This window comes from Zingiber officinale, chromosome 4B (genome assembly GCF_018446385.1).
Source record: "Zingiber officinale cultivar Zhangliang chromosome 4B, Zo_v1.1, whole genome shotgun sequence".
Classification (NCBI taxonomy): Eukaryota; Viridiplantae; Streptophyta; class Magnoliopsida; order Zingiberales; family Zingiberaceae; genus Zingiber; species Zingiber officinale.
In genome coordinates, this window is record NC_055993.1 from 46,295,083 (window position 1) to 46,316,387 (window position 21,305).

Sequence of the window (21,305 nt, forward strand, 5' to 3'; positions counted from 1 at the left end):
ATGAAGGGAAAAAATTATTAGAGAAATTTTTATTAAAATTTCGGAAGTAAATTAGGAAGTTTTAATTCTTGTGTTATTAAAACTTTTCTTGCTTGGAGCTATGAGGTGGCCGACCACTTAATATAAGAAAAGGAAATTATTTTTAATCAATTAAATTTTCCTTTTCATGGCAAAGAAAATAAGGATGTTTTTATTTAAATTTTCCTTATTTGTCAAGACCAAGGATTATAAAAGAGAGGGAGGGGTTGTCTTCATAAAAAATAACTCTATTCTATTTTCCTCCCTCTATCCCTTAGTGGTGGTCGACCCTAGTCCTTGCTCTTTTCCTTTTCTCTTTTTCCTTGGTGGTTGGCGGCATCAATACTAGAGGGGTTTTTGGTGGCCGGTTCTAGCTTGGAGAAGACGGAGAGAAAGGAGGCTTTGCTCTTGCATCCCTTGGAGCTCATTGGTTAGTGGCCGAATCTTGCTAGAAGAAAGGAGGCTTGGTGGTTCTCATCTCGGTAGATCGTTGCCCACACAATGTCCGGAATAAGAAGAGGAATACGGCAGAAGATCAAGAGGTTATTGCTTACAAAGAAAGGTATAACTAGTAATTGTTTTCCGTATCATACTAGTTTTCTTTGTATGAATTCCAAACACAAGAGGCTAGTGATTCTAGATATTCAGATTAGATATTCGAAGTCGTGTTTCTTTTGTTTTGTTTTTTCGAATTTGTGATTCGATTGTTCTTTTTGGTTAAACCTAAGGTTATATAAGGAAATTAAATATTGAATTTCGTTAAGAGGCTTTGTCGAGGCAGTGGTGGATGTTCTCATACCCAAGAAGGCCAAGTGTCTCGCCATGTTTGACCTGGGAGCCGATTTTCAAAATAAATATTTAATTAAATTTGTAACCTAAGTGGATTTAGATCTATAATGTTAAATATCGTTTGCGATCCAAGTCTAAACCACTAAGAACAGATAAGTTAAATTTGAAATAAAAAATGTTAAGTTCCGTTTGCGATTCCGAATTTAATTTCTAAAGAACACAATAGGTTGTTAGGAAAGGTTCGACACTTGTACAAATTTTTTGTACAGTGGAACTGGTACGATATTCCTAGGACTAACCAACAGATTCATGTTGAAAAGTGGACTTCTTACACCTTATAGAAATGTAAGATACCACTTGAAGGAATACTCAAATCGGCAACCACAAAACTAACGTGAATTGTTTAATCTGCGACATTCTTCCCTACGCAATGCAATTGAACGATCAGTTAGTGTTCTGAAAAATAGATTTCCTATCATTGGAGATACTCAACCAACTTATAGTCTGGATGTACAATCACAAATAGTTCTTGCTTGTTGCATCTTACATAATTTTTTAATGGAAGTTGATACTGATGTGGAATATATTCACGAAGTAGATGAAGAATTGTCACGACAATCTCCATCACAAGAAGATACGGTTGAAGTAGTAAGTACAGAAAAAGATTCAACACAAGGTGAATAATTAAGAAATCAAATAGCCATTCAAATGTGGCAAGATTATGTATTGTAACCTTCTGATTTTTCATTTTACTTGCTAAATTATTATATATGATATGTACTTCATTTTGTTTAGCATGCTATGAGTGATGGAACTAATGCTGCAAAGTTTTTATTTTGTAAGTTAACTTATGAATTATCATTTAACAATATATAATGTCTGTAACTCTATTATGTGACATTTTCTATTTGGCTTACTATTTGTTATAATTAGAAAGATTAAAAGAATTTCTCAACATGAAGAGAGAAAACATGAAATGGACAACCCATATGGATGAAGCATTCATTGAGGCATTATTAAATCAGCACTACCAAGGATTTCGAGTGGATGGGGCATTTACAACCACGACATATAATAACATTATCATGGAATTGAAAGAAAAACTTCAAATGGAATTCACTAAAGACCATTTGAAGAATCGAATGAAGACACTCAAGGAACATTTCAATGAGTCTTATGATTTTTTTAGGAATGGAAAATTAAGTGATTTTTCTTGGAATCCATTCACAAAAACTTGGTGTGCCGAACCTGAAGTTTGGGAACAACTTATAAGGTAGGTGTTAATTAGAATTTTAATTGTTATTTTGTTTCATTTATTTTTTCATCAGGAACTAATATATGTCTTTTGTTAATTTTTATAGGAGAAACATGATGCCATAAAGTGGAAGACCAAAGTTGTGAGCAACTATAATAATTTGGAAGAACTCTTTGCTAAAGATAGAGCAATAGGAGAAGGTGCTGAAACAACAAAAGAAAAACGAAGTGTTGGATGAATGAAACAAATGGAGTGCAGGTTGAAAGTATTATCGATATTGATCGGATGGTGTGTGAAAAAGAAATAACTTTGGAAGGCTTTTCCTATTTAGGTAAAGATTTGGATGCACTATATTCAAAATATAATGACAAAAAGAATCAAGGTTCAACAAATTCACAAAGGAAGAAAAAAAAGTCTCAAATGATGAAGAACTTGAGGTTCTAAAGTTTGCACTTGACAATGTTGCTGAGGCAATTAGAGAGGGAAATTTCATTCTCCAAAATTCTAGAACTAGAGTTTATACAGAGAACGAGATCTTCAATGAGTTGATCGCTATTGGAGTTGAAGAAAATCAAATTGATGATTGCTACATTTTCCTCACTAAAAATCCGGATAAAGCAAGAACTTTTTTTTGGATGTCCAACGAAAAAGTTGATGTTTGATTCTCATTCTTGAATATCAGCATGCTATGAGTGATGGAAATACTTTTGAAGATAGACAATTATTTTGAGTGACCAAGATCCTTCTTTATATTACCTTTTGTGTTAGGATCTAAAAATTAAGTGAAACTATGTAGATATGCATGTTCATGTCTGTGTAGAACATCTTTTGTGCTACTTTTGGTGAAGGTAATATCTTGAAATAAATCATGATTTAATGGTTAAGTTTTCATTAAATTGATTTATTTTTTATATTATTGGACGCTCTGAATTTGTAGAAATTATTTAATTTTTCTTACCGTAAAATATATTTATGCATACATTTGTAACAATATTTACATTGTCCATGTTGTATAACAGTGAATAACTTTGAAAATTTTCATGATTAATAAATTTATTGGCTGATATATACCATATCAAACATACAATTAGAGGTATAAAAAAATTAAAGATTATAAAAATCAAATAAATATATTATTAAATATTTTCCTTTCACTTCCTTAGAACTTCCAAATAAAAAAAATAATTTCCTTTCTTTTCTTTCCATCATTCCCAAATAAAATCACATATCATTTCTCATTCTCTTCCTTTCTTTCTTTCTCCTGCCTTTCTTTTCTCTCTTCTTTTCCCTTCCAACTTCCAAACTAAGCCTTAGTTGTCGTGGTAGTGTAATATAAGACACGTGTCGCCGTGTCTACGATGTCCTAGTTGCTTTGGCGGGGGGTGAGCTAACGGGGAAGGTCACGGGAACCCGCCGATTCGGGGTTCTGGAAAAATATCTGTCCCCTGCGCTTTTTAACTTTATCCGTCACATTCAGGCGAGAACCGTCGGCGCCGCCACGGAGGCGGAAAAGGACAAGGCGATGGCGATCGACGAAGAGCGCCGGGCTGCACTGATGAGGCAGATCACCGAGGAGGGTGGCTTCGCCTACGTCAGCTCGGCGGAGAAGGCGGCCGGCGGAGACCTCCGGGCTGCAGAGGCTGCGCGGGAGATGGCGTGGGAGCAGCTCCACTCAGGGCCATGGTATGAGGTCGTTCCCGCTTGGCGAGACGCCTATGCGATGGCCTGCTTCCACGTGGCGGAGCTCCGGGCCGGCGCTGGCGACCGACGGGAAGCCCTCCGCGCCCTCGACATGGGTCTTATTATGGGCGGCCCGCTGCTCCGTCGCGACATCGACGCTGCCGTGGAGAGGATCATGGCGGAGAAGGGAGTGGAGGACGCGGCCGTAGACGATGGTTGTGCTGACATGTGGATAAAGGGAATATCCGCAAACGGAGACCTGGCAGAGGTTAGAGATTCATGTCCTAAAAATAACAATAACTTCTTTAATTATAGTTGTAGGATTTTTTTCTCTCCTCCCAATATGTTGTTAATATAACTTGCTTTATGTTAATGATTGCTTTTCCCGGTTGCTTGAATGCTTCGTATTGATCTTCATTTTCTCAAACCATGTTATTTCACCTGGCGAATTTGGTTCCATGCTTTGTTATTTTTGTTTAGTTCTTAACTTCTAGGCTTCTACCATTTCAGTTGTCAATTTCTTGTGGTTTTATTTTTTGTTAATTTGTGTATTCGAAACCACCAACTCTGTCCAAATTATGGGAAAAAGAGTATTGTAATGACCTGCAAATTAATTGGTGAAAGACCTATCTGGTCTTCACTGGTTAATACCAGCATTTGCATTACTCAAGTGAATGTTATATTGGAGACCTATGCAACTGACATTTACTTAAATCATGGATGAAAAATATTTAGGTGTTAGCTAGCTAAATTATTTTTTTTTGCCAATTGATAAACAATATCTGTGATCTTCAAAGAAAAAAAGTACTTGTTTTTTAAAAAAATCTAATTCCACTAATTTCTTGTTTTTGCTCTTTAAAATGTTTTTCATTTGTTTTAGCTTTGTTTGGAATTCTGTATTCAGCCCATCTTTTTTAACTACCTGCATGCTAGTGTTATTGAAATTTTTTTCCTGTTGAATTTCTTTCTCATGTGTATGGATTTGTGCTTAGTTGAATGATAATGATTATTAACAATCACCTATTATATTCTTATCATATTTACAAGCTTCTCTTGTAGGCACTACGCATCCTGCCACACAGATCACTATCGTGTAAGAAAGTTGAGAAACAATTGTCTCTCTCTTTGGAGACATTTATATGTGATTATTTTTTACGGGATTCTCCAGTTATAATCAGTGGATGCATTGATCATTGGCCTGCACGAACAAAGTGGAAGGACATGGAATATCTAAAGAGGGTAGCAGGAGATCGAACTATCCCTGTCGAGGTGAATAGCCTTAAGCTTTGTTGATGTCATTCAAATTGTGAGAGCAAATTGCATATGAACGATAAACTTAACTTACATTTGTGCAAAATTTTTTTATAATCTAAGAGATTGAAGCATAAAAGTTTAGGGGTTTACTCTTTCTGAACAGTTAAAATGTTATGACTAATCAACTTTTTGAATGTGGCTACTAGTAAATTCCCAATTGCTACCAGTACAAGGACAAGTTTAGTTGTAACTCATGATTTTACCCCATATATTATGATTCCCTTGATTTTTTTAACTTTGCAATGTAAGAATGGTTTTGCACTAAGACCAACTAAAGAACAACGTAAGGCTTCATTTTCTCTTGTTGATATCATTTTGCTCAAATACATTCCACCTTAGGAAAATATGGAAGTATTTTGATCGCAAAGTTCGTCCTTCTGTTGTTGCAAGTGTTATAAATTTGTTCTTGTGGTCAGAACTGTTTTAATTTCATTACAAGTTTATATATCATTATTTATTTCTTGCTATTAGGAACATGAACTTATACACATCGGAATTCCTATCATGCTAATTAGACAACTAAAGGCCCATTCATTCTTTGCTTCTATATCTTCCAGATTTGATATCTTTTTTGTTAAATCACAGGAAGATTCTTTGCATGACTATAATTATGCTTGCTGAAAATGTTACTGTGAGTTATTATTTTTTCCTAGTGGGTATATGAGGTGAAACAGTATGACATTAGTGTTAATTGCTAAAATCTCAGAGTTTCCTAAATAATTATAAAGATGAGTTTCCAATATATTGGAAGTAATGATAAATTTATATTTTGATGATGATATTTAATTCATGTATTCTACACTTGCAGTTAACTACAACGTGTGCTACATTTTATTAGTTAAATTGGTTAAGGTATTATTTGTAATAAATAGATCATTTCAAATTGCAGGTTCTAGAAATAATTTCTCTTTTGAGAACAAATGAAGATATTTGAGTCATTTAAGAGTTTTTAACCATGGTGCTTCTTTCATTTTTAGGTGGGAAAGAACTATCTATGTTCTGAATGGAAGCAACAGCTGATTACCTTTTCTCAATTCCTTGAAAGGGCACAATCAACTAATTGCTCTTCCAACTTAACATACCTAGCTCAGCATCCTTTGTTTGATCAGGTATCTTAACAATACTATTTCTGATGCCATATAATAATGTTATTGGCGCTGAATAACTTTCGCCACTGAACTGGCAGATAAGGGAGCTCCGTGATGACATAATGATTCCAGACTACTGCTTTGCTGGTGGCGGCGAGCTTCGTTCTCTCAATGCCTGGTTTGGTCCACTTGGTACAGTTACACCACTGCACCATGATCCTCATCATAATATTTTTGCTCAGGTATATTGATATGTTAACAATAAATGCACAAAAGATGCTTGTAAATCACCATCAAGTTCCTTATTATTTTTTATATTTTGATATTGTCCTTCACTGCTTGATGTTAAAACTCGACTATCCACAGCAAGTAAGCCTACTGCTTTGGCCTCTTTGGTGTTCATGATGTTTAGTAGGTATGTTATGGTTGTCACTAAGGAAAGTTGAATTGGATTTACTGGAGAACTAGTCCCTTAAAAGAAGAATTTACTTCATAACAGGATGTTTGGTTGCTAAATGCTAATATGCCTTAATATGGGCTCAACCATGTTTTAGAAGTTTGTAGATTTGGGAAAGCTTGTTTAAATTTTCAAAACATTGATGATTTATTAGAAATTTCCAGTGATATATATTGGAATATTATATCTTTTTTCAAACATATCTTATTGTTGAATCATATACAATATCACTCATGGAAGAAAACCAGAAATATTGAAGTTCTTAAGACATTGTATATCAATAACCACCTGATAGAGTTTGATGAATCGAGTCTAAGCAAAATCTACTAGAGACCAAACTTGAGATCTATTCAGGACAATGCTATCCAAATTATGCTCCAATATACTTGATTGGTTACGTCCTTGATTTGGTTGTGTCCATGCAATATCATTAGTCACAATTATCAATAACTTCCTCTATCAATTTTGCAAAAGGTGAAATCCAGCACCCTGATGCCACCCTCCCCCCTATACCATTTGGAGGGAGTAAATTGGTTAATAAGTAGATGGTACTTCCACGGCTTTGCTGGTATTTGAATCTTGCTCAATTCTACAAATCTACCACATGGTTACCGGTTCGGATACGCCCCAAGGGCCTAGCTTCCTCTATCATCAATATCATTCTTACTTCAAATCTCTAAGGTGAATCACATGTGGATTGTTGCCTAAAAACTTTACGAAACAAAAAATGTCCATTAAATAGATCATCAGTTTGATTGGGTGGTCAGAAAGATAAGATAGGAAGTTGATGTAATTAAAAGTTTGTTGTAGGGTTGAACTACTACATGTTGAGGCTGAATGGTTTTGGAGGGATGGAGAACAAATCACCAAGAACAGATCACGAGCTTCTTAAAGAGGACAACTTCTTGGCCATTGTGGGAAGAGGTGTAGATTTTAATGGAGGCAGAGTGGATATTGGTGTTTGTGAGGGATGTACTTGAGACTGAAGAGTTGGAGGGTTCATGATGCCTGACAGGATAGCGGTTATCCCGTGGGCAGACGAGAAGAGAACCCAAAGAAAACAAAGAGAAAATCCACCGTTTACCAAAAAAAGAAAACTTTGTTAATAATTGAGGTATGAATCCTCATACAAATAAAGGAAAAAAATTCCAATATATGGACTTCAATTCTTATCTTGTAAAGAAAGAAAAGAAATCCTTCCGGAAAAGAAATTTTTTTAACAGAAATTGAAATTAGCAAAACAGAACGTTGATATAGACAAACCATAACTCATAAATACTCGAAAGACCAGAATTACTTCAAATACCATAAAAACGGAAATTGCTAAAAATAATAAAAATTCTTTGGAGGCTTTGACGAGGGCCTAAACATTGCTTGTTGGGCTCGAAACTTGGTGGTTATGGGTTTCCGATAATAAATGTAGATTTTTTAATTCTATATGCGTGACCACTGACATAACTTAATTTCGAGCCCTGAGTCAAAAGTTATTAGCATTTGAAGTTCAAGGGGTCATATTGGATTAATTCTACATCAGTCTCCCCGGGTTGAAAAGAACTCGCCCTCGAGTTCATAGTAGTCTTATCAACGTCCACCGAATAAGGAGTCATGTGCTTCACATTGAAGACATCAAAAGTTTTCAAATGACTAGGAAAGTGCAACCTGTTGGCATTGTCATTGATCATCTCACATGGACTATCATCTCACATGGTCCAATCTTTCGATCCTTCAGCTCATTATACTCGCCAATAGGGAAACGATCCTGAGTTAATACAGTCCAGACAAAATCTTCGACCTTAAAAAGTACCTGACGACGATAACTATCAACCCGAGTCTTGTGCTTGGTATTGTTCTTTAGAATTGCTAGTTTCACCTTCCCATGTATACTTCGAAGATGTTCTGCCATCTCATCTTCTTTAGGACTAAATCATCCTACTTGTGGAACATGGCCTAAGTCTAGAACCCCGGATAGCCATTATGCAAAATAAAATCAAGTTGGCAATCGTCAACTACCTCCTAGAATATCATTCCGAATAATGGGTTAGTTGCGTATATATATATGGAAAAACCTCAAAGCCTACAACGATAATACTCATGGTGGTGAGTAATAAAAAACGGCAACTCAGGGCATCTGTGCATCTGTGACACGATTCAAACTTCCAGCTTGATGTCTCAGGGAAAAGGTGAACTCCTGCAAGTAAGCCACCCACTTGCCATGTCACCTACTCAGCTTGTGTTGACAATTGATGTACTTTAAGGCTTTGTGATCAATAAACAGGATTAACTCCAGGTAGTGACGTCAATGCTTTAAGGACTGAACAATGACATAGAACTCCAAGTTGCAGGTAGAATAATTTCTCTTGGATCCAGATAGTTTCTCATTGAAGAAAGCAATTAAACGCCCAGAATGATTGAGAACACCTCCTATACTAATGTCGGATGCATCACAATTGATCTCGAATACTCGATCAAAATTAGGAAGTCCCAGAACTAGTGCCTCGCTCATCTTCTACTTGACTACTTGAAAACTAGTCTCTACTTCTTTAGACCACTTGAAATCTCGTCCTTTGAGACACTTGGTGATGGAAGCAATCAGAGTGTGTTTATCTTTGCTTGATCTACGTGCACACCATCAGTAGACATAATAAAACTAAGGAAAATTACCAAGGTAGTAAAGAAAGAACACTTCTTTATGTTGATAAATAAGCACCCTATTTTTAAGTTTTCAAAAACAACACGGAGGTAATCGAAGTAGGATGACCACGTCGGACGGTAGACGAGAATACCATAAAAGTAAACCACTACAAACTTTCTTATGAAAGGCTGCAGGATCTGATGCATAAATCTCATGAAGGTGCTGAGTGTATTGGATAATCCAAAGGGCATGACCATCCACTCATAGCCTATGTTGTGTCTTGAATGTGGTCTTTCATTCATCTCTAGGCCTTATTCTGATATGGTGGTATCCACTTTTATGGTCAAATTTTTAGAAGATCTTAAAACTGGATAGTTGATTCAACATATCGTTCAGGCGGGGAATTAAAAACCTATACTTCACTAATTTGTACTTCACTATAATCTTGTTGATGGCTCGACTGTCAACACATATACGTCATGAGTCATCTGTCTTTGGCACTAGTAGGGCATTAACTGTACATGAGCTCATGCTCATACGGATATAGCCATTCTCCAATAATTCCACTACCTACCGTTACAATTCTTCTGCCTCCGTGCAACTGAGAGGATATGCTTGTCGATTAGGCAAACTCGACCCTGGAATAAGGTCAATCTGATGCGGGATATTCCGCATAGGTAGTAACCTAGAAGAAAGATCCTCATGCATCAACTCATCAAACTCTGCTAACAGCTACTGTACTTCGGCTGGTATCTCAATGTCCGTGGCTGGGACATTGCTCAAAGCATGGACAACACCTCCCTACTCCATCTCATCTAAGAACCTAGATATATAAAGTAGATTAGTAGTTTTGACTTCTAGAAATAAAGTGACTTCTTCTTGCCCCGGTGCCAACATGATCTTCTTTCTCTTGATGTAAAGGGTGCAAGTATTCTTTCGTCTATCGTGGATGACGTTATGATCATGCCATCCCAACAGTACATGACATGCATCCTTAACTACCACATCACACTAAGCACTATCAAAATATTTGCTACCAATTGAAAAATGTACGAGACATCACTTGTCTACCATTACCTCACTGTCTTTGTTTAGCCACGACAACTTATATGACTTAGGATGACAATCCGTCTTTGGTTGTAATTTTCAGATTGCCTCCTTATATACTACATTTTCACAATTGTCACTGTCGATGATCATCTTGCACTTTATTCGTGACGGTGATGGTGGTGTGAAAGATATTGGTTCTTAGCCATTAATTCCTTGAATCGCCCTTAGGAGTTAGTAGGCTCTTGTTGCATGACCAAAGTTTCATGGTCATCATTGTAAAGCATGTTATCAGCTTCATACACTAGTTCGCCAATTGTCACTGTATCTTCTACCACATTTTCCTTAATCAGTAAACTTTTACCCTTCGGGTCAACAAGAGCAGGTTTCCTATATTGGTTCGCCCTATGTCCCTGTTCACAACATTGATAACATTTGATAGGCTTAGAGTAATCTGCCATGACTACTGCTGTGAAGGACGAGAATTATGAGGGTAAAATGGTCGACTATTTTGTCCCCTTCTCCTTATTAGTTTTCGATTCTGCTGCTTGTCAACCACAGTGCACGCTAGTAGGCCTCTGAAATCGTCAAGAATGAATGAAGGTTGAGGGCATCTTGCAACACTAGGCATAACCCCCTAAGTATCGTGCCACCTTCTGCTTCACTGTCTGAGACAAGTCGTTTCGGGCAACCAACTGAAAGAACTCTTCCGTATATTCGTCGATCGATATCGCGCCCTTTCTCAACGAGTGAAGTTGCTGGAACAGAGTTTGGGTGTAGTCGTAAGGAAGAAAGTGCTTTCTCATCTTCTTCTTTATTTTTTCCCAGTTAGTTATTTGAGATTTGCCTTGTCTATCTCGTGAGTGCCGTATCTGATCCTACCACGCCGAAGCTCACCCCTTGAGTTTGATGGTAATCAACTTCACCTTCATCCGATCTGGAACTTGCTTATAATTGAAGATCCGCTTCACTTTGTTGATCCAATCAATGAAGCTATCTGCCTGTAATGTATCGGAAAATTTGGGTAGTTTAACCAAAAAAATCGTGGTCTCTATAGGGTTCCTTCCGACCACGACACTCCTAGTATGTGGTCTGCTGGTAATAAGGGTTCTTGAAGGTAGACTCAGATCGATGATTTGAGATTTCACGACCTTCACGCATTCACACCTCTTCTGCTAGGTGCCCGATTAAATCTACAACCTATAAATCCTCATTCATTAACTCATGAACGCTACGATCTCGGTGCCTGGTTTCCTCTATAGGAACTTGTTTGTTGTTGCGACCACGGCCACAACAACAATGACCTTCCATTGGTTTTGATTTTCTCTGATGCCAATTGATGTTGGACAGGATAGCGATTATTCTGTGGGTAGACGAGAAGGGGAAATTGGAGAGAAGGCAAGAAGAGAACCCGAAGAGAACAAAGAGAAAACCCGCCCTTTGCTAAAGAAAGGAAACTTTGTTAGTAATTGAGGGATGAATCTTCATACAACTAAACATGTATTTATATAAACTTTAGACTCCAAGGCAAAGAAAGGAAAGAAATCCTAATATATGGACCTCAATTCCTATCTTGTAAAAAAGGAAAAAAAATCCTTTCGGAAAAGGAAGTTTCTTAACAGAAATTGAAATTAACAAAACAAGATGTTGATATAGACAAATCCTAACCCATAAATACTAGAAAGATCAAAATTACCCTTAATACCATAAAACGAAAATTATTAAACATAGCAAAAAGATCTTCGGAGACTTCGACGAGGGCCTAAACGTTGCTTTTTGACCCAAAACTTGGTGGCTACGGGTTCTTCTATAATAAACATAGATTTCTGAAATCTGCACGCGTGACTGCTGACAGAGCCTGATTCCGAATTCCGAGTTAAAAGTTATAACCCTTTTAAGTTTAAGCGGTCATATTAGATTGGTCCTGCATCAATTGATGATGACAATCCAAAGAAGCTAATGGAAGGCAAGGTGATGTTGATGGTTGAGAAGAGGTACAAGCAAGTGGCAGTGATGCATAGAGAGGTGTCAATTGATGGGAAGGCGATGTGGTAGCAGATAGGAGGTAGTGCTCCTTGCTGGTGGTTTGTGGAGGCGGATAAATGGGAGGGGGTGAGGAGGAAAGAGTGTGGGTGGGGTTGAGGAGTAGCAATTCATGGACTAGGGTCCAATTGGATGTTTTTTGATTGCCTTTTTCCATAATTAGTGTTGTGTCCTGTCTTAGGAAATAACTACACATCATTAGCAGAATGACCCAAATCCAATCCATGAGATTTAAGATAACTTACATAATGGAAAAGAAATTAATGGATGCACATTTCAGTCAGTGGTCAAGACTTATCATATAACTAAAATTATTTCAAGTTCTTAATTTAATACTAGTGAACGCACACACGTGTTGCATGTGTAATATAATGGGATGAGAATCCGAACTATTTGGGTTCTCGAATATCACCCTTGCGTTGCACTACTGCATGGGCCTGACGCACCCTTGACGCTCGAAAATCCCAACAGCAAGCTAGTGTAATAGATTCTCCCTAAAAAAAAAATAATTTAATTTTTTATATCAAGTATTAAACTGATAAGAATAGATATTATACTTGATCTTAGCCAAAAAATCTATAAATTGGACTTGGTAAGGGTGTGTCAGCCCATGTAGTAGTGCAACGCAAGGGCTACGCTCGAGAACCCTATCAACAAACTACTGTAACAGACTCTTCATCATAAAAAATTTATTTAATATCACACTTTATCTTAGCCAAAAAGCTGAGAAAAGTATGCTTTCTAATGTGTCGGCCCAAGATGTTTATAGAAGCTTTTCCGTTCGCGATGTTGCTAATCTTAAGATGTGGAACTAAAGAGAACCATGACAGTGTATATTTTTTTTATATAAAACAACTAGAGAAAATTACTACTAAATCTTAAAATTATTTTCAGTATGAAAAAAAGGACATTAACGTAATTTTATTTTAAACTTTACCAAAATTAGTTATTAAAGGTTGAGATTCTTAATAAAATAGTAAGATTAGCAATCAACATAGTACTGGCATGGGTAAGCCTATTGTTGCTGAGACCGAAGATATAACATTTGGATAATATGACTGGATTATTTGATTTAGGTATAAGGTTGTTTTACAACATAATAACTCTTACATCTAAAATAATGTTGGAATGACGAAGCTGCTCAAGACATAAATTAAATCATCTTCATCTTTCTGGGAATAAAACCTGTTCACCCCAATTCAATTTAATACAACCTATTCACCCCATTCCAATTTAAAAACTAGCATGTGCTGTACATAAATAATACTATGCAAGTCCCATCCACAAATAGTTCTCCACTGTCAGAAAAATCTGAATAGTTAATTATATAGTTGTGCATGGAGTTCAGAGAAGATCCATTGAGTCAACCCCAGATTATTCAAGTTCATGGCTCGCTGTTCTAATTGTATATATACTTATGGATCTGATTTTATTTGGCTCAGTTTTTCTTTTTCCCTTTTTCAGAAAAGCCAATCTGATTTCACTGTTTTCAGTTTTTTCCCTCTTATTTTTGAGTTTGATTTTAAAACTGGATTCATCTGGCAAGGACTTTTTTTTTCTAGAAATTGAATTGAATTGTCTCGACTCTCCACAATAATCATTTGGGCGAGGATGGGGTTTTCAACTTCTTTTGGGTTAATTGTTCAGCCTTTTCAACTTTTACCATGTTCTAACACTCCCTCCTCTATATCTGTGACCACAATAGTGCTGATATAGTTGGTTTCCTCTTCAAGATGCAGTGGTGTTATTTATCCTAGTTATCATTTCTGACACTAAGAACACCAAGATACCCTTGATTGTGCCTTTTTTGGTCCCCATTCACCACATGGCTTTTGTTCTCCACTCATGATCTTAATGGTTTACAAATCTTCTGATGGATGCCTTGGCACATCTTAGTTTGTTTAGCACATTATTGTGGTTCCAGATTATGCTGCAGTATGAGTTGTATAAGTTATGAACTTGTAAATATGCCATCTTTATACTGGTTAAATGTATTGCATTCTGTGGAAATTGATGAGTAGTTTGAAATAAATTGTTATTCTGAACATACTGCAGTTGATGTAAATAACTTTTAAATGTTAGGTTTGTTTAACTTTGAATGAATGCCATAACAAAATATTTAATATCCAGGCATATTTGAATGAGCTTATTGAGCAGTTTGCTCCACTAGGACAGTAATTTATATATTGGGAATTGCTCAAAAGGTGCACGTAGAGTTGGGAATTGATCAAAAGGCGCATCATACTTTCACTAATTTATCGGTCTTCCCGTTCTACCCGACAAATATGACTTTTTACTCTCTTTCCTCTCTTATCGGCATACAACTTTTCTCTATCTCTTCTATTTCCTCTCTCTCTTCTCTTTCATCCAATTAAACTTTTCTATTTTTTCCTCCTTTACATGCCCCATGGAAGTTTAATCTTGAAACACCTCTAGAGAACCCAAAATAAGTAATGGAGGATACCTTTGGACTCCTTACAACCTCAGAAACCCATAGGACTTGAAATAGGTGCAATTTGAACTCTCTAGGTCGATCTTTAGACTGAAATCCACTGATGAACTTAGGCTATTTGTATTTTTGCAAACTTGCACCCATCTGGTAGGGTTGAGTGAGAGGAAGGTAGATAGAGTGTCAAACTTTGGTCCTGATCAAAGGAACACTGTGAGTATAGTGTGGGAAGACCAGGACCACGTTGGGCCTGGTATGAGAGGATTTGGTCCAACTTGAGCCTGATCTGAGCAAATCAGGCCCATGTTGGTCTTGGTCTCTAGGAGACTAGACCCAAGTATTCTAGCTAAAAGTTAGCATAATAATGGAGCACCTTTAAGGAGCTCAAAATAGGTAATGGAGGGCATCTTTGCCCAAGTATTGCTCGAAATAGGTAATGGAGTGCACCTTTGCCCAAGTATTCTAGCTAAAAGTTAGCATAATAATGGAACACCTTTAAGGAGCTCGAAATAGGTAATGGAGGGCACCTTTAGACTCCTTGCAAATTCAGAAATCCACAAGACTTGAAATGAGTGCAATTTGAGTTCTCTAGGTTTATCAGTGGGTTTTGACCAAAATTCACTAATGGACCTAAGCTATTTGGATTGCTACAAACTTACACTCATCCGGTAAGGTTGAGTGAGAGGAAGATAGATATGATGTCAAACCTTAGTTCTGATCAAAGGAACACTGTGAGCTTGGTTTGGGAAACCCAAAACCATGTTGGGCCCGATCCTCTCATATGAGGCCTATATTAGGCCTGCTCCTCTCATATCAAGCCCAATGTGGTCCTGGTCTTCCCACACCATGCTCACAGTATTCCTTTAATCAGCACCAAGGTTTGACACCATATCTACCTTCCTCTCACTCAACTCTACCGGATGTGGTGCAAGTTTACAGAAATCCAAATAGCCTAGGTCTATTTGTGGGTTTCAATCAAATCCCACTAATCGACCTAGATAGCTCAGATTGCACTCATTTATGATCTCGTGGATTCTCCATTACTTATTTCATTATTTATTTCGAGCTCCCCAAAGATGCTTCAGTATTATGCTAACTTTTAGCTAGATTACTTGAGTCTGGTCTCCTAGAGACCAAGACCAATATGAGCCTGATTTGCTCAGATTAGGCCCATGATCCTCTCATATCAGGTCGACGTTGGACCTGATCCTTTCATATGAGGTCCAACATGGTCTTAGTCTTCCCACACCATGCTCATAATGTTCATTTGATCAGAACAAAGGTTTGACACCATATCTTCCTCTCACTCAATTCTACCGGATGGGTGCAAGTTTGTAGAAATCCAAATAGCATGTCCATCAGTGTGTTTCAGACAAAATTCATTGATTGACTTATAGAGCTTAGATTGCATCTATTTTCGGTTTGGTGGATTTTTGATATTGTAAGGAGTCCTCTATTATGTATTTCAAGCTCTTGATATGTGCTTCAGGATTAAACTTTCATAGAACATGTAAAGGAGGAAAAAACAAAAAGTTTAATCGGAGGAAAGAGAAGAGAAAGGAAAGAGAAAAGAGAATAAAAAGTTAGGTTTGATAGGAGGGGTAGAGAAGGAAGATAAGATAAATTAGTACGTCCTTTGATAATTATCATAATATGGTACAGCTTTTGGTGAATTCCCAATTTTGTGTGCGCCTTTGGACAATTCTCATTAATATATATCCGTCAGCATCTTGTACCAAATGTGACACCAGAACTTTGAGGTTAATTCTCGGTAATCCCAATATTTATTGTTTCACTTGATTATCTTTTGTCATCATAAAAGGTAGTTGGCCGAAAATATGTAAGACTCTATCCACCATCATCATCGGAGCACTTATATCCCCATACGGAGACCATGCTTTGCAATTCCAGTCAGGTATATGGTTTCTAAATTCCTTTAAACTATTGTGCATAATTTTTCTTTTTCTGATCAAGGATTATGTACCTATCAGTATATTTCTTTTTTTGACGCCCTTAAAACATTGGTCATAGCTTGCCCATTGATTCTGCTTTTTCAAAATGTAATGCTAACGTTGAGAAATAAGTTAGATATTGATTCAACTTGCACAAGTGCATTAGCTGAGAGTATCATAGTTTTGTTTTGGGTTTGTCTGCAGGTAGATCTTGACAACATTGATTTAGAAGAATTTCCAGTGACGGCCGACTTGGATTTTTCCGACTGTGTCTTGGAAGAAGGTGAAATGCTTTACATTCCACCCAAATGGTGGCACTATGTGAGATCACTTTCAACAAGCTTCTCTGTCAGTTTTTGGTGGAGTGCAACAACTGATTCTTGTAGAGTGACATAGTATTAACCGTCGTTGTCATTCTACAACATTTCTTGACTGGTATTGCATCATAGAAATTACACGTTGTAGCATTGGTAGTCATTTCACGCTGTATGCAGATCCATTAACCAAAGCAAGCCGTGCATTTTTTTTCCTAACCTAATCAATACCTAATTATATAATACCTCCTTGATATTGACCTTGACCAACACCAGTTAAATTTTCATAAATTCACAAGCTTGACCAAAATCTGTTCGTCTCTCAACAATAATATTCACTTTTCTCTAAAGGATAAATATGTAAGTTCACCAAAAGAAGATAAATTGCTAAGAACTCAACGGAGTTGATATCTTCCCAACTCGCCCAAGCTCTTGAATTTCCTTTAGGAATTTGATCTTGAAGGAGCACAACAAATAAATATGCAATAGTAGGTTCTTAGTGTCCAAAAGCTCTCAAAGAGCTTACATAACCACAACTCTAATGATCATATAGAAAAGTTGAAAAGTCAATTTTAGTTAATTAGAAACCCTATCCAACCACTAGATGATTCTAATATAAAGGTTAACTCTAAGAATAGTATCTCTAAAAGTCTTTCATTTGACGTTACATCTTTCTACTTAACCAAGAGTCATTTCAATCGATAATCACTAAACATAAATATTCTAATTGATCAAATCCTACATCTAGTTGATCGCAAACCTTTTTATTTGACTAGCTTGCTTGAGTCGATATAAAACCCTATCACAATGATTGACACTATCTAGGTAATCCCCTCACTCGACTTATAACTCATCATAAGCCCATTATTGTTAGCACAATCAGACACTTAGTGATGGAATCTATTATAAGTTTTGATGATTTGGGAATATAGGTTAAGTTAGGATTCCTATTTGCATTTAATAAGTATAGGAGGTTATGTAAGACTTAATTGAGAAATACATGAAGACTTGACGCGACCAAGGGTATTGATGACTTGAGAATTATGAAGATTTGGAGAAGGATGATGTGAGACATCCAAGTGGCTAAAGGTGATTCATTCGTCCTTAGTGCTCCCGTCAATCCGTACCTAGGTCAAGACGGAGAAGGTAAATCACGGGTGATTATTAGCCATTAGTGCAAGTGGTGAAAGCATGGGAGAAGGCATATTTGAACGTATCGAGTTTCTATCCCAAGACCTCATGTGGTAACACCCCATGTCTCAACCACTGTACCGCCCCGAGGGAACATGATGTGAGACATCTAAGGGACTATAGGAGGATGAGTATTAAGATGCAATTGATTTAGAGGTGGACTACATAGGTGAAAGCATAAAGTTGGCAAAAGATGATTGCACTCGTCCCTATCATCTCCGCCAATCCGTCCTAGGGCTAACACAGAGGGAGTAAATCACGAGTGGCTATTAGTTCTTGAAATAGTGACTGACGTGTGAAAGCATAAAGGATGACATATAGAGTGACCCGAGGGCTCATTGCATCCAAAGAATAGGTAACTAAATAATAAGTGAAAAAAAATAATCAAAATGACACCCCAAATTAAGAAAAATATCAAAAGTGCATCTTTTTTTTTAAAAAAAAAATCAAATTGGCACCCCTTTTGTAGGATTAAACATGATGCTGGGGAATAACATTATGAATTTTACAAGCTAATGTTTTTCAAAAATAACTAATAACAGAGTAGCACATCGGAAATAATTGAAATATTAACTTAGTATATATTTAATCAAAAGCAACAAAGCAATGTAAATATACAAAACTTGTTCAGTAGTTTATCAATCAAAAGCAAAGATAGACACATGCAATAATAATAAAATATGATTTATATTTCTTAATTTCTCTTTTATAGAAAACCTCTAGAAAGGCGGAGCAATTTTAAAGAAAAAGAATCTAACAAATTATACACAAATAAATAAGTATGATAACAAAACAAAAATGAAAGATTACGCTATGTTGTTGATTAGAATTGAAGCGCGAGTTTGCAGCGTGTCATTGTCGCATCATAAAAAGTACGAGAGCACAAGAGCATGAGTATGAGCACATATAAATTGAATTTATAAAGGGATGATTTAAAAGCTCTACCATGAGGCCCTTTATATAACATCTATTTATTGCTGACGTGACATCCTTCAGTTGACTAGAAGCTTCCTAGTCGCCTGGAATGTGTTGACGTGGCTGCACCATCTATATAGTAGATAACATTGTCCACGTTCTCCGATTGTCTAGAGCATGGTCAAACCTGATCTTGACCTTCTTGCTTGAATTGTTCAAACTCATCATCTACTAGTCGCATGGAAGCAACTCCTGTCGCGCGTACCCTCTAGTTTGTTGAGTGTTTCTATACACGTTTTAGAAATTTTATTTCAAAAACAAGCAGTGGAAGCATAATAATTTTTGAAATTATTATAACATGTATCACACACATACACTACAAGAAAATTAGTCTTTATGACATATAAATGTCCTTATAGCATATTTATGGTGACACTATAGTTTTCGTGACATCTCTAAAAAACGCCTTATAAAGTGATGTCGTCTTAGACCCACCTCAGATTTCTGGCATTTTATAATGTCGTTATATAATATCAATATTAACATAAAAAATGCCTTAATTTAAAGATATAATGACACTCTAAAATGTCAGGAAAAGTCTTTTTCTAAGGACATTTATATATGTCGTGTTATCATCATAATAGTGACAAAACTACATATTACCAAAACTCATTTATTATGATATTAAATTTTTTTATAAGGACAATAAAAAGTGTCAGTAAAAGTAATTTATAAAATCATTTTAAATGTTACCTTAACTAATCTATAATGACATTAACAAATGTCATTATAATAATTTATAAATATATTTAAAATGATCATTAATGTTTATATAGAATATATAACATGAATTTAATATTTACACATCATCACAATCCATCCATCATTTAGAATAGAAAAAATTATAAAATACAATTTAAAGTGCAAATAGATAATCTAAATTCATCCAACAAATATTTGAGTCAAAGTTACAAATGCAAACTAACGACGAGTTCTTTACATCCAAAACTAACAATGTACTACACTCAAAATATTAAGTTTTAGAACTAACAGTCTTATAAAATAAAAACTCAACTAGGCATACCATCTTCAACTGTCATATTGCTTCACAAAAATCCAAGTACCTATCATCTACAAATACAATGAATAAATTTATATTAGTGAAATAAACAATGCAAACAAAAGGTTAATAGAAATAATGATAAAGATTGAATATCATACCAAATGAGAAAATGTAAAGTATCATTTCATATTCACCTAATAGTAATCTTCACTTACTGTTAACTACAAATGCATTTCATATTTATTTAAAATTATAATTACATGATAAACATAAAAAAATTAATAATATTTCAATGAAAAGTAAAAAATATACCAGATGATAAGGCAAAGCTATCATTCCTCTAAGAGTATCCTCAAACTTCTATAAAAGATCATACGATTGAATTAAACTCTCTTCTGGTTCTAAGACAACTTGTATTATTACTTCACACCAATTTGACCCAAGTGCTTATCTCCCTACTATAGTATTTGGATCCATGCTATGGAGCACTCTTTTTGCCACAATTTTCGTTGACTCAAATAAACTTTTGATTAAAACAGAACATCCAATCTACATAAAAGTGTAAAAGAGATAAAAATTTGAAGAGTTTGAAGATGTGTGAAATGGATAATAAAAATGAAATTAAACAAACTTTACCCATAAAGATGGATGATAAGGAATAGAAATTTATGGATTACTACTTGGTGATGTGTGTTGATTACCATTGCAATTTGAAAAATGATTCTTATTTGATTGAATAGAAATCTTGGCTTCTAACATTACAATATGTTGACCTTGATTTTTAATTTGATCATCCATTTTTTCAAATTTTATCTGTTGTTCCATCACTAGTCGATTGCATGTGCCATGACTAGGAAATCCCCATAAATTAGATGGACTAACACCATCACCAAGCATACGTACTTGACCAAGTCTATCTACTCCCAAATATATTATTCTGATTCACTAGATCATTAGAATCTTCAAGAAATTGATTTTTTAATTCATTCATTGTAGCATTTCTCAAAACATGACATGTTGATATTGTTGGAGTGTATACTAAAAGCCTAGCTTTTGTAAACATTTATTTTTGAAATAAAAGAATCACATTGGTCAATA

At 35.8% G+C, this 21,305-nt stretch overlaps 1 protein-coding gene and 2 pseudogenes across 4 annotated transcripts; 1 reads left to right on the forward strand and 2 right to left on the reverse strand.

Moving 5' to 3' along the window:
* Nucleotides 1-3,407: 3,407 nt before the first annotated feature.
* LOC121975016 (lysine-specific demethylase JMJ30-like) lies at nucleotides 3,408-17,188 on the forward strand. 4 transcript variants are annotated; one of them, XM_042526363.1, is made up of 7 exons: nucleotides 3,410-4,010; nucleotides 4,802-4,835; nucleotides 4,911-5,011; nucleotides 6,034-6,165; nucleotides 6,243-6,386; nucleotides 16,595-16,687; nucleotides 16,929-17,188. In XM_042526363.1, the coding sequence occupies exons 1-7, from the start codon at nucleotides 3,585-3,587 to the stop codon at nucleotides 17,118-17,120; spliced, it is 1,122 nt and encodes a 373-aa protein (XP_042382297.1). In that variant the 5' UTR covers nucleotides 3,410-3,584; the 3' UTR covers nucleotides 17,121-17,188. The 4 variants fall into 4 exon arrangements, 3 of the variants coding, with proteins under 3 accessions (XP_042382298.1, XP_042382297.1, XP_042382296.1); XR_006110189.1 differs by having other exon boundaries at nucleotides 3,409-4,010; nucleotides 4,802-5,011; nucleotides 14,454-16,687; nucleotides 16,929-16,984; XM_042526362.1 differs by having other exon boundaries at nucleotides 4,802-5,011.
* Nucleotides 12,738-12,910, reverse strand: LOC121978982 (annotated as a pseudogene).
* On the reverse strand, nucleotides 12,917-13,059 carry LOC121979009 (annotated as a pseudogene).
* Nucleotides 17,189-21,305: the final 4,117 nt, after the last annotated feature.